The sequence below is a fragment of the Nicotiana tabacum genome, chromosome 19 (genome assembly GCF_000715075.1).
Source record: "Nicotiana tabacum cultivar K326 chromosome 19, ASM71507v2, whole genome shotgun sequence".
Taxonomy (NCBI): domain Eukaryota; kingdom Viridiplantae; phylum Streptophyta; class Magnoliopsida; order Solanales; family Solanaceae; genus Nicotiana; species Nicotiana tabacum.
In genome coordinates this window covers 117,180,413-117,194,512 of record NC_134098.1, presented here as the reverse complement: position 1 = coordinate 117,194,512, position 14,100 = coordinate 117,180,413, and the positions used below count along the sequence as shown (strand labels likewise).

Below are 14,100 nucleotides of genomic sequence, written 5' to 3'. Positions count from 1 at the left end.
GAATCAGTTGCTTGATGTCGAATGGGTCGAAGTTGCTTATTATTGACAGAAAAAAGTATGTTTAGACAGTTATTCTTTGTCAATCTTAGTGCATATTGGCATTATAGCATTTGGTAGTTACACAATGCTGTTGGGTAATTGTATGATAAAGTATAACTGTTACTTCAACTCCATTTTCAGCTAATGCCATTGCATTAACTAAAATATCGCACCCGAATTCCAATTTGTCCATGTAATGTATGATAAGTTTCAGTGGTTTGATTGGCTAAATTACAACTTGACTTCTCAGATAGTTAAGAAAAAAACTAGTATTTGATAGTGGTTTGAAATTATCGTCAACCTCTTGACTTTGTTGTTGGATCACAATATCACAAGTACTATTAAAAGCATTGCCGTTGCACCCCATATAAACAAGCTCTTTGTGTTGAATTGAGAGGCCATTGCTTGAAGCTAATGCGAGTGTTACCTATTTAGTCACTGGTCATTTAGCCACATTATCAACTAATTGAAAATGCCTCAATTCTGACGAGAGCATTGTTAAGATAAACTTGTATATGGACGTACAACTAGAATATCATAAATGATTGTGTAATTGTACTTCGGTTGTCCCAAAAAAGATTACTTATAACTATCTGAGAAGTCAAATACTAGTTTTTTTCTTAATATTTCTCTGAACATCTTTAAAAGAAGTCGAAATTAAGCTCTTGATTTCAAGAAATACTTCTTCATGAAACACTGCAGGACCAAACCAGAACATCAAATTATCAATCCTCTGTTGATGATGAACATGCCATAAGCGCAACCACTACTGATTTCATAGTTGGACGCATTTGATGATCTTTCTCTGTACAAGCTTTAGCAAGCTGTGCCATCTGCGGCAAACAAGTGTTTTGATTCTTCAAAGAAACAAAGGAAAAAAAAAAGTGGTACATAGTGCAACAAAGATTTGATTTGTACCTTGTGGACTGAATCAAAGGGGTAGTTATCGCGGAGTTTGGGGTCTATCAATCTGGAAATGCCTTCAATTGGATTAGGATGATTATGAGCTTCTTCAAACTACGGAACAATCATCATTAGCTTATCAACTGGTGCAAAAATTTTATGATACCATGAAGTAGACAAAGTAACACTAGCAAGAAGCATTAAATCCATGAAAAGGTCATCTCAGTGCCAATCGATAACATTCTGTAAAGAAATATGCAGAAGTAAATTACCAAAGCAACAAGGCTTCTTGCATCATCTACACCATCTTCTTTGACTACCGCTTCCTTGGATGAAATCAATTCATAAAGGACAACGCCAAAAGCATAGACATCTACTTTAGGTGAGATAATTCCTGAACGACCATACCTGCATATTTCAGCAATGGTTATTTGCTACCATCTATCTGTGATACATCAGTTGGGGTATACCCAACTTGAGGGGGTTCAACTAACCCCCCTTCGTCGCATAAGTTCCCAGCTTATATATGTACATCATATTGTTGAAAATTTGAATTTGTAAATATATATAATTGAATTCCATTGACATAAAAATGTCTCTAGAGCAATATGATCAAGGAAGTTGATAATTTGTATGGGATCTTGTGTTCGAACTCCAGTAGCACCAGTCTGCCCTCTACCTTCTACCTCTACATCAGTTTGTTGGGTTAATTTCACCGAAGATCATCCAATTTGTCATTTATTTCACAAAAATCACTTATCTATCACTTAAAAGTCACTCAACTTTACCTTTGTAACTTAAAAGTCATTCTAGTTCAAAACTTATAAAATATTCAATAAAAAATATGACATGACATTACATTTAACTAAAAAATCTAATAAAAATGCCACATAAGCTTAAATAAACCATATTTAAGTTAGACCCATTTTTTCCTCCGCCCGATTTTGGGCAAATTTTTGAATATTAGTTTTAATTTATTTTATACGAAAAACCGACAGATTTCGGTCGGTTTCTTAAAAATTAAATTTCACTGGATTCTAAAATAGTTTCCCACATTTTTGCGCCAAAAAAAACCGACCGACTCGGTCGGTTGGCCGCAGTCGGTTTTGGCCGAATTTTTAGTAGTGAACTTCTACTATGCAATTTCATTGCGGGTGTTTCTTACCAATATTTTGACTTTAATGGAATAGTAACTTGTGAAAATAAGTTCTTATTAGCTTGTTGTTCTTGTTTGTTAGTGGTACATTTATATGTTATGTGAGATTGAAGTCGGTCGGTTTTCCAATTTTTTTATTTTTTTTTACGAAACCGACTAACTTCGGTCGGGTTTGTTTTGCGCAAAATGCGGGAAACTATTTTAGAATCCCGCAAAATTTATTTGTTAAGAATTTTTCATATAAAATAAATTAAAACTAATATTCAAAAAACTGCCTGAAATCGGGCTGAGGAAGAAATGAGTCTATCTTAGATATGGTCTATTTAAGCTTATGTGGCATTATTGTTAGATTTTTTAATTAAATGTAATGCCATGTCATATTTTTTATTGGATATTTTATATGTTTTGAACTAGAATAACTTTCAAGTTACAAAGGTAAAGTTGAGTGAATTTTAAGTGATGAAAAATAGATAAATGACTTTTGTGAAATAAATGATAAGTTGAATGACCATGGGTGAAATTAACCCTAAGTTTGTTCTCTTGGCCAAAGTGGAAATCTGTTTCTGTGTTTAACTCGGGGATGGAGCAAGGAGAACCTAAAGGAAGGAATTCATATATGTTGGAAATTTATTTGATGACCCTAACAAATCAAAGATACCATATATATGAATCAAATCTCGACGGAATTCAACTTCCTAACATTTAAGCTAGACCACTTCCAGAAAGAGATTGTTTGGAATACACCAATCATAAATGCCAACCTTGTTTCCATAAAGACCATTTATTGTCATACCCGTTATTATTAGTCCCGCCAATATTGCTGTATTTGTAAATAATAATTCTGCAAAATATAAGTTATCGTAATGAAACAGTATTCGAGCCCACTAAATTCGCAGTGTTTCCTTAAGGAATTTAATCCCCTCCTAGTACCCAAGGTAATGGATTATTTCATCCCAGGATAGAACGAATCACACACTGGTGTAGCGGTACTTCAAACCCCAGTGTTTCAGCGAACACAAAGTTCGGTAGCAAATCACACTTACAGTTGCTTTGTTTGAAGTTAAAAACAATGCAGAACGAAGGAGTAGAAACTCAGAAAATCGTATGGAAATGCTGAGAGGAATGAGTGCAATGTATAGCCAAATCTGTTGAGCGATTTCAGTTTTGTGTCTTGTGTATTGTGTGTGTCTTTCTTCAATAGCTGCTGCACATATATATAGCAGCCAGTGTTGAAGAAGAACAATCGTCCACCCTCCATGGTGGAGCAAGCATTAGCTTGTTTGTGACGCAAGCACTTGTTTGTGGAGCAAGCACATTCATGGTGGGAAAAGCATTAGGCGGCTGCTATTGCAGCTGGTGGTCAATACATGGATTGAAAAATATCCGTTATAAATGCGGATAATCTTACGTTAATATTTACTATTAACAAATAAATTTGGTCCAAAAAATTAATCAATCAATCGATCATTTGACCAAATCCAAATCCAAATCTAAATCTAAATCCAAATCCGAAGCCGAAGCCGTAGCCGTAGCCGAACCGAGCGAGCGACGACGATGACGGCGCGATGCTTGCTTTCTTCTTAACACTTTAAGAGCTACAAGAAGAGCAATTATATATATACCCACCAAAAATCTTTTCCTCTTCCAATACGGGACAATGTCTCATTGTCAAGAGGGGAAAACTTAAAATTTTACTCAAAAATTTCATTTTCCTTCCATTTCCCATTCACCCTCATTTTAAGACTATTTCATCTTAAAAACAAAAACCTCAACAATCCCCCACATGAATGGGGAATGGCTATATCACGGAAGTATGCATGGAAAAACTGTGTGATTTACAAGCAAGGATTAATCGCATCTGGATAAGTAGGTTTCCCTTTGAACTTTTCGTAGTAAACTTATGTCGGATATACTCGGTCAATCGGTAGATTTGATATCTTTGAACCGTCGATCTTTGGTGTATACCTAGACAACCATAAGTCACACAATCAACCCTTAACCGTCTTTGGTTCTCATTGTTGTGTTCGTTTCAGCCATGAACACCGCGTGGTTTCATAAGTGCGTAGAGAACTGGCCTTACAAAGTTCTCCTTGAAGCGGCTAACACTTCACACTTACATAGGTGATTCCTAAACGTGTCATCCTGTAGATACACTATTTGATATACCCCGTATCAAATTTAGAAATCATTAAAAAGCCTTAATGCTTTATCCTTGGTATTGAACATTGTCTCATCACGAGAACGGACTAAAATTTTATTTGACAATGTTGAACCGTCATTAATGACTTTGTTTGATCTCCTTGAACCTAGATCTTGGGATCTCCAGTCTTCTAGGTAGAGTTACCGCCACAATGACTTGTTCTCGGCCATAGCCCCATTCCCCTTGATGATTTCTCAACTACCTCTCTAGTTAGGCCTTTTGTAAGTGGATCCGACACATTATCACTTGACTTTACATAGTCAATCGTGATAATTCCTCTAGAGAGTAATTGCCTAACGGTTTTATGTCTTCGTCGTATATGACGAGATTTACCGTTATACATAACGCTCCCAGCCCTTCCAATTGCCGCTTGACTATCACAATGTATGCATATTGGTGCCAACGGTTTGGGCCAAAATGGAATGTCTTCCAAGAAATTCCGAAGCCATTCAGCTTCTTCACCGGCTTTATCTAAGGCTATGAATTCAGCCTCCATTGTAGAGCGGGCAATACATGTTTGTTTGGACGACTTTCAAGATACCGCTCCTCCACCAATAGTGAATACATATCCACTCGTGGACTTAGAATCAGTTGAACCGGTGATCCAATTTGCATCACAGTATCCCTCAATCACTGCAGGGAATCTACTGTAGTGCAAGTCAAAGTTCTGGGTATGTTTTAAATATCCCAAAACTCGTTTCATTGCCATCCAATGAGACTGGCCTGGATTGCTCGTATATCGACTCAGTTTACTTATAGCACAAGCTATATCTAGTCGTGTACAATTCATGATATACATTAAGCATCCCAACACACGAGCATAATCCAATTGTGATATGCTTTGGCCTTTATTCTTTGCTAATGCAAGATTCACGTCAATTGGAGTCTTTGCAACTTTAAAGCCCAAGTGCTTGATTTTTTCAAGTACTGTCTTAATATAATGAGATTATGACAATGCCAGACCTTGAGGAGTCTTATGGATCTTAATTCCCAGAATTAAATCAGCAACTCCCAAGTCTTTCATATCAAACTTGCTATTGAGCATACGCTTAGTAGCATTTATGTTGGCAATGTCATTACTCATTATCAGCATATCATCCACATATAGGCAAACAATGACTATGTGATTTGAAATATTTTTAATGTACACACATTTATCAAATTCATTTATCTTAAAACCATTTGACAATATTGTTTGGTCAAATTTTACATGCCATTGTTTGGGTGCTTGTTTTAGTCCGTAAAGAGACTTAACAAGTCTACATACTTTCTTTTCTTTACCTGGAACCACAAACCCTTCAGGCTGTTCCATGTAAATTTCTTCCTCCAACTCTCCATTTAAGAAGGCCGTCTTAACATCCATTTGATGAATTTCAAGACCATACACTGCAGCTAATGCTACTAACATCCGTATGGACGTAATTCTTGTAACTGGAGAGTATGTATCAAAGTAGTCTAGACCTTCTCGTTGTCTATACCCTTTGACTACGAGCCTTTCCTTGAATTTATCAATAGTGCCATCATCTTTGATTTTTCTCTTAAAAATCCATTTAGAACCCAAAAGTATATTTCCAAGAGTAAGATCAACCAATTCCCATGTATGGTTGTTCAATATGGATTCTATTTCACTGTTGACTGCCTCTTTCCAAAACAATGATTCCGAAGAAGTCATAGCTTCTTTAAATGTTTGAGGCTCATTCTCCAATAAGAAAGTCACAAAATCTGGTCCAAATGAAGTAGACGTTCTTTGACGTTTACTACGTCTTGGATCCTCCTGATTACATGTACTTTCTTTTGTTTCTTCCCGAGGTCGTTTAGATCCTTCACCAAACGACTCACATTCCTTTTTATACGGATATATATTTTCAAAGAACTCAGCATTATCTGATTCTATAACCGTATTATTATGAATGTCGGAATTTTCTGATTTATGAACCAGAAATCGATATGCTTTATTATTTGTCGCATATCCTATGAAAACAAAATCAACAGTTTTCGGTCCTATCTTTACCCTTTTGGGTTTAGGAACTTGCACTTTTGCCAAACACCCCCACACTTTAAAATAATTCAAGTTGAGCTTCCTTCCTTTCCATTTTTCATATGGAATGGATTGTGTTTTGCTATGGGGCACTCGATTTAATATTCGATTAGCCGTAAGAATGGCTTCCCCCACAAGTTCTGTGGCAAACCAGAACTTATCAACAACGCGTTCATCATCTCCTTTAATGTGCGATTCTTTCTTTCCGCAATCCCATTAGATTGGGGCGTGTAAGGGGCTGTTGTTTGATGAATAATTCCATATTCTAAACATATTTCTTCAAAAAGAGATTCATATTCACCACCCCTATCACTTCTTATCATTTTTACTTTCTTGTTAAGTTGCGTTTCAACTTCATTTTTGTATTGCCTGAATGCGTCTATTGCTTCATCTTTACTATTACGTAAGTAAACATAGCAATATCGAGTACCATCGTCAATAAAAGTTATGAAATACTTCTTTCCACCGCGAGATGGTATTGACTTCATGTCACAAATATCTGTGTAAATTAAGTCTAACGGATTTGAATTCCTTTCAATTGACTTATAAGGATGTTTAACATACTTAGATTCCACACATGTTTGACATTTTGATTTTTCGCATTCAAACTTAGGCAGTACTTCCAAGTTAATCATTTTCCGCAAGGTTTTATAATTGACATGACCCAAACGTACATGCCATAAATCATTTGACTCAAGTAAGTAAGAAGAAGCTGAAATATTATTATTGTTTTCCACAACCATTATATTTAGATTGAAAAGGCCCTCGGTGAGGTAACCTTTTCCTACAAATATTTTATTCTTACTTATGACAACCTTGTTGGACACAAAAACGCACTTAAAACCGTGCTTAACAAGAAGTCCAGTAGAGACTAAATTCTTTCTCATTTCGGGAACATGAAGGACATTGTTCAAAGTCATGACTTTACCAGAAGTCATTTTCAGAAATATCTTCCCATATCCTTCAACTTTTGCTGTTGAAGCATTTTCCATATAAACTGTCTCTCCGGGTCCAGCAGGAGCATATGTAGCAAAAGCTTCTCTAACTGCACAAACATGGCGAGTGGCTCCTGAATCAAACCACCACAGTTTAGGATTTCCCACCAAGTTACATTCAGAAAGCATGGCACACAAGTTATCAACATCATCATGGTTTACTACCATGTTTGCTTGACCCCTTTTCTTGTCTTTCTTCGGAGTACGACACTCCGTAGATTTGTGTCCGATTTTTTCACAGTTGTAGCAGTTTCCACTGAACCGCTTCTTGCTTGGGTTGTATTTCGGACCAGAAGCCTTCTTCCTCTTTTTGTTATCTTCAACAATATTTGCTCCTATTATTGTTGAATTTCCATGGCTTCTCCTTTCAGCAGCTTTATTGTCCTCTTCGATTCTCAACCGAACAATGAGATCTTCAAGGGACATTTCCTTTCGTTTGTGTTTCAAATAATTTTTGAAGTCCTTCCATAACGGAGGCAACTTCTCAATCATTGCTGCTACTTGGAATGCTTCATTAATAACAAGACCTTCAGCAAGTAGATCATGAATAATCACTTGCAATTCCTGAACTTGGGTAATAACAGACTTGCTATCTACCATTTTGTAGTCCAAAAATTTTGCGGCAACGAATTTCTTCATCCCGGCATCTTCATTTTTATATTTCTTTTCAAGCGCATTCCACAATTCTTTTGACGTCTCCACGCCACTGTATACATTATACAGATTATCATCCAGTCCGCTAAGAATATAATTCTTGCATAAAAAAATCAGAATGTTTCCACGCTTCAATCACGATAAAGCGTTCATTCTCTGGAGTTTTATCTGGCAGATCAGGAACATCTTCCTTGATGAACTTCTGTAGACATAACGTAGTTAAGTAGAAGAACATCTTCTGCTGCCAGCGCTTGAAATCAATCCCGGAAAATTTTCCGGGTTTTTCTGCCGGTGCCAACGCCGGTGTTCGGCTTGTCGATGCGTTGGCAGTCACCATCGGAACAGCTTGGTTTCGCTTTCAGTCGTCATTTTTTCTGGAAAAAAAAATGACACAAACAAACGTTTAATACACGTTTTCAAACTGGAGTAAAAATCACGTAGATTTTAATCTCCAACAAAATGCCACGAAGGCTTTACTCTCCAAAACGGGAGTACATAAAACCACAAAGGTTTTAGTTTGCAGAATAATAAGAATAACACAAATACAGAAATAAATATTAAATTCCTTAAGATTGTTAGTCCCGCCAATATTGCTGTATTTGTAAATAATAATTCTGCAAAATATAAGTTATCGTAATGAAACAGTAATTAATTCGAGCCCACTGAATTCACAGTGTTTCCTTAAGGAATTTAATCCCCTCCTAGTACCCAAGGTAATAGATTATTTCCTCCTAGGATAGAACGAATCACACACTGGTATAGCGGTACTTCAAACCCCAGCGTTTCAGCGAACACAAAGTTCGGTAGCAAATCACAATGCGGATAATCTTACGTTAATATTTACTATTAACAAATAAATTTGGTCCAAAAAATTAATCAATCAATGCGGATAATCATTTGACCGAAGCCGAAGCCGAAGCCGAAGCCGAAGCCGTAGCCGTAGCCGTAGCCGTAGCCGAACCGAGCGAGCGACGACGACGACGGCGCGAGACTTGCTTTCTTCTTAACTCTTTAAGAGCTACAAGAAGAGCAATTATATATATACCCACCAAAAATCTTTTCCTCTTCCAATACGGGACAATGTCTCATTGTCAAGAGGGGGAAACTTAAAATTTTACTCAAAAATTTCATTTTCCTTCCATTTTCCATTCACCCTCATTTTAAGACTATTTAATCTTAAAAATAAAAAACCTCACCAGTTATTAATTAAGTCAGGTCAGCAGCAGCTATTTCTGTGTTAAGACACATTTTGTACACTGAAAAAACTTACTCTGGTGCCATGTACCCAAATGTACCCATAAAACGTGTAGGCAAAGTTGAATTTCCATTTTCAACAAGTTTCGTCAAGCCAAAATCTCCAACCTGTGAGTATGTGATTTACCAATAAGGAGAGCAGTTGTTTGAATTTGTCAAAAAACAAAGATTAGGGGCCTTAATAAGACCTTTGCATGGAAGTTTTTGTTTATCAGAATATTTGCTGATTTAATATCACGATGAATGTAAACGGGGACAGTGTGTTCATGTATATATTCAAGACCCCTGGCTGAGTCTAGTGCAATTTGCACCCTCGTTGACCATGGCAGTGTGTCCCTCCCTGGAAATAGATTTATCAAGTAATTAACAAATGCTTAAGCGTATGAACATCTGCAATACAAATAAGAAGAAAAATATAAATAATTAACTATTCCATCACATCACTATAGCTCATAAAGTTCTCATACCATGTAAATGTTGACTTAGATTACCATTGTCAATGTACTCATATACAAGAAAGAGATACCTTTCAACACAATATCCTATCAAGCACACCTGCATGCATTCAGTGACACAGAAAAGAAAAGATCAAACAAGCAAACTAATAAATCATAATACAACATTAAACTTCCCTTCCAGATCAGTAAACGATATACATAAATTCAAGACTTCAAACTTCAAGTACAAATGTAGCCAATCCCTCAAAATTTCTTAGGTCTGCACACTACTTACAGAAACACATAAATCATAATAGTAAATCATGAATCATCTCTTACAAGAGTTCTATTTATTCTGTCATATGACAAACTAGCATTTTTAAGAGTTCATTTATACCGTGGGTTAGAATGGTTAAAATTGAAAGGAACGGGAAGATGAGGGAAAATAAGTACAACACATTTTAAGTATAAAAAAAAAAAGGCTCTTTCTCTTCTTTCCTTAAACTTTCTCCCTATCCCTTCAAACCGATCAACTGAATAAGCAAAGACTCTCTGTTAGTTATTTATTTGTGGCACTGACATGGGAACATGTGAAGTGCCATCCATAAATGTTAATGAAGTGGATTATAAGCTAGCTTTTTATTTCAAAAATCAAACATGAATGCAATGATATTAAGATGCTGTATCATTTGTGAAATAATGAGAAAATATATGTGAGAGGCTAAACTTACAAGATTTTACATTTAATCCGATTTGGATTATACTTGTGCTCATCAAAAGAAATAGAACTGATTCTAAAGGACATCTTTACCTTATCTCGAAAAAAGAAAAGAAAAAGGAAATCATAATTGACAGAGAAGATATTTATAATACCAGGTTCAGGTGATGAACGCGCGTCAAAATTTGCAGTTCAGCAAGAAATTCGGTTTTTGCTTGCCTTTTCATTTGCTTTATTGCTGTTATCTGTATCAAAATTTTCAATATATGTTAGCAGAGACTTACAGTATAAAAAACTAATGTAGAAAAGCCCCATTGAATGGTGAATTGCCACTTTCAAGTTACAGTTTTAAGCACAGTGCCATTTGTAAGTAGTAAGTTTTATCAGTTTATGTAATTAGAAATCCCTTAACACTTCTAACTAGATAACTACTTATTGAATTTATAATAGAAGTCTTCTAAAAGACGTGGAACGAGAAAGAAAATTGAAAGCGAGGATCCGTTCTAGCCTCAGTAAAGTCCATCTTATTGAAATTGAAATGAACAAACACAAATAAGTTTTAGCTAACACGATAAAAATAAAGACAGGTGTTCCAAGACTTTACCCCTTTTATTTATGCCAAATAGCTAGGAACAAATATGTACGGGATAGAAATATTTCAACTTCCAGAGTAGACAGGCAGACATATTTTTACAGTTATTGGAAGAAAAAAAAATTTGAATTGCAGACCTTGCCTCTCAGCTCAGCATAATAAATAGCTCCAAAGCCACCTTCGCCAATCTTATTAGAGATGCTAAAGCCATTAGTCGACTCAGCAAGTTCTTTGTATGAGAACTCAACAGATTTATCCACAGCTATGCCCAAAAGGCCTGCCAAGGCACCATCAGAAAGGTCACTGCCTTAGTCCCCTCAGGCCTTACTCAGAAGAAATGTTTATATCAAACTTGTGAAGCGAACTATCAGGTAAAATCTTGGGTTTCTAGGCTGCTTGAATTAGACAATTTGTTCATAGGGAATAATAACCCAAGATGTTCATGCAGTGTTTTGCTTAGAGCAATAAAATTATCACACTATCAAAGGTGAAGCACTAATCATAAAATTAACACTTCCAATTCACTACTGATTTATTGATTCATGTGAAAAACCATAGGCACACACTAGAGAAAGCAAGACACCAGCTATCAATTCAAAGCTTGATAATGAATGAAAGAACCTTTGGAAGCATTTATGTTGCGAAGATGTTTTTGTTAATTTAGAGAATTACCCTGACCAGATGGATGTGATTCATCAGCAGATGCTGAGATGTGTGGTTCAACCTTTTGTTCCTTCTTTCTATAAATTCCCACGTAAATGATGCCTATGAGTAATGTAACTCCAGCTAGTGATGCTACTGCCATTCCAGCAATAGATTTACCTGATGAACCTGATCATACACTCGTACAGAATAATCAATAAGCTTGGGTAGCATGATTAATTCCATCACTGACTAGATTTGGGTGAAAGAAGAGGGCAGTCACCTTTGCTGCAAAGTCAGGGGAAACATGGATGACCAAATATGCTAATAATATGCAAGTATGAGTCAAGATATGATGTTCAATTTATAACCACCTCAAGTCTGAAAAAGATACCTGGTTGGCATAGGTGGATAGTTCCCAAGTTTATCTGCATAAAACAAGGAACCATGGCCAGAATATTATCCACCAATTGAAAAAAGTATGACAGCAGAAGTAAACATTTTACCAAACCACAAATATCGGGTATAGAACTTAAGCTATGTCAGATCAAAATCCACAATGCAAAGTTGCGACAATCGACCCCACCCCCACCTCAACCCTCACGCACCCATCTCGACCCTGCGAACCACACCCCACACCACATCTCGTCCTCATTCCTCTCCACCCCACCCCCTCACCACGCCCCCACCAGAAAATAAGTAAGAAAATCACTTATTTTTCATAGAAACATTTTTCTTGAAAAACATTTTCTTTCGTGCCAGACACACCCTATATGTCACTACATGAGCTTTAGAGAATCTAATTAGTTTTCCAGAACCCTTAATTCACAGTATTAAAAGCAAATTATTGGAGCAAAATTGTGCCTAAACAGAGTGGAACAAATATAGATGATCCAAATAGTCGGCATAAAAACCTGCTTTTGTGTTGTTTTTATCATGTTCGAACTCACCTCTGCCTGGAATGTAGAGCAGCCCAGTGCCAGCACTGAAATTCACCGCTGGATTGTACATCTGGATCAATTCAGAGCTTGTATTGGTCGCCAACGCGATCGACTCCAGAGTTTCCCCTGGCCTGATTGGATATGTGATGAACAACCCATAATCATGGGATACATCTTTATTCCCACACGAGCAATTCACTGTCACGTTCAACGTTACATTATTAACCGGAATATTATTATACGGATAACTGTTAAACCTCATCAACCACTCCTCAGTAATCAAACCGGAATACTCCGCCGCTACGCTACCATAAGTATCCCCAGAGCGGAGATTGTATGGAAAAACGTGTCCCAAGTAGTCGTCGCCATTAAGGCAGTCACAACGGAAGGGTACTTTAATCTTAATCGTGATGTTGGCTTCAGCCTGAGTAAGCGGGATTACGAAACTAGGGTTGTAGCTAAGGATTTCAGGGATAGAAACGTTCGGGAATAACCGGCGGGATACGTCGGACACAAATTCGTCATAATAACCACGATGAAGAGAGTATGAAGCGAAAGCTAATGCACAGCCCTCTCTGCACCTTGAATCAGCTACTACTACATAATAATGAACTGAAAAAAAGTAATATATCACAATTAGGATTATCCTTATCCTTTGGAAAAGATACATTCCTGGAAATAACACTAGTCGATCAGTCCATAATTATTAGGCTAAATAAAAGGAGGAAGAACGACCAACGATAGGAAGTTTACAGGAAAGTGGACATTGCTTCCACGGTTGAAACTTGAAAGTCAAACAGTGACAAACGGCAAATTCTAGCGCCAAGAATTAAACAATTCTATAATTAGTGCACACATTGCTCTCCTTCGCAAAAAGCAGCCCGGTGTACTAAGCTCCCGCTATATACGGGATCCAGAAAAGGGCCGGACCACAAGATCTATTGTACGCAGTCTTACCCTGCAAGACCCTGTTTTATGACAGCAACTTTACCAGTTACGTCAACTACCTTAAATTTACCCCGTAAAAAATACGTCGAAAGTTCATAATATTGAAACCCTTGTACATCAATAGACAGTATTGCTGGATGTTAATTGAATTGATATAAAAAAGAATTCTAAGTTTGAAGTTTTCAATATCTAGAAATATTGATTAATTTAAAAGCATTTGAAGTGGAGATATGTTAGACATTTTCTAATAGATATGATGTTTTAGCATATGCATTGACTTTCCTTAAAAGCCAGTAGCTGAACCTATGCATTAATTTATCTTTGATTGTCGTGTGAAATTCTACGATGAGGCGTTGCTTACATCATTTTCGCCAAAAATGTGTTGACAAATGACAGACACGCCTAAGAAAATGTACAAGAGATAACCACGAGACTTGGAAATGAAAGTTAGCAAACGTGTCAACAGAAAATATTAATTTTACTTCAAATTCAAATAATAAGCAGGGTCTAGATATTTATAATTGGTCTCTCTTGTTTATATACAAGGTGATGGGGGTGCTCCATATGAACCAAAGTAACAGAT

The 14,100-nt window shown here is 36.6% G+C and overlaps 1 protein-coding gene across 1 annotated transcript; it reads right to left on the bottom strand.

Moving 5' to 3' along the window:
* Positions 1 to 3: 3 nt before the first annotated feature.
* On the bottom strand, positions 4 to 13,242 carry LOC107762745 (lysM domain receptor-like kinase 3). Its single transcript, XM_075238478.1, has 12 exons — positions 12,579 to 13,242; positions 12,023 to 12,056; positions 11,912 to 11,916; positions 11,659 to 11,817; positions 11,124 to 11,263; positions 10,550 to 10,639; positions 9,707 to 9,794; positions 9,428 to 9,579; positions 9,256 to 9,347; positions 1,215 to 1,350; positions 958 to 1,056; positions 4 to 872 (listed from the first exon to the last, which is right to left on the bottom strand). Exons 1-12 carry the CDS (start codon positions 13,237 to 13,239, stop codon positions 765 to 767), a joined length of 1,764 nt encoding a protein of 587 aa, XP_075094579.1. The 5' UTR covers positions 13,240 to 13,242; the 3' UTR covers positions 4 to 764.
* Positions 13,243 to 14,100: the final 858 nt, after the last annotated feature.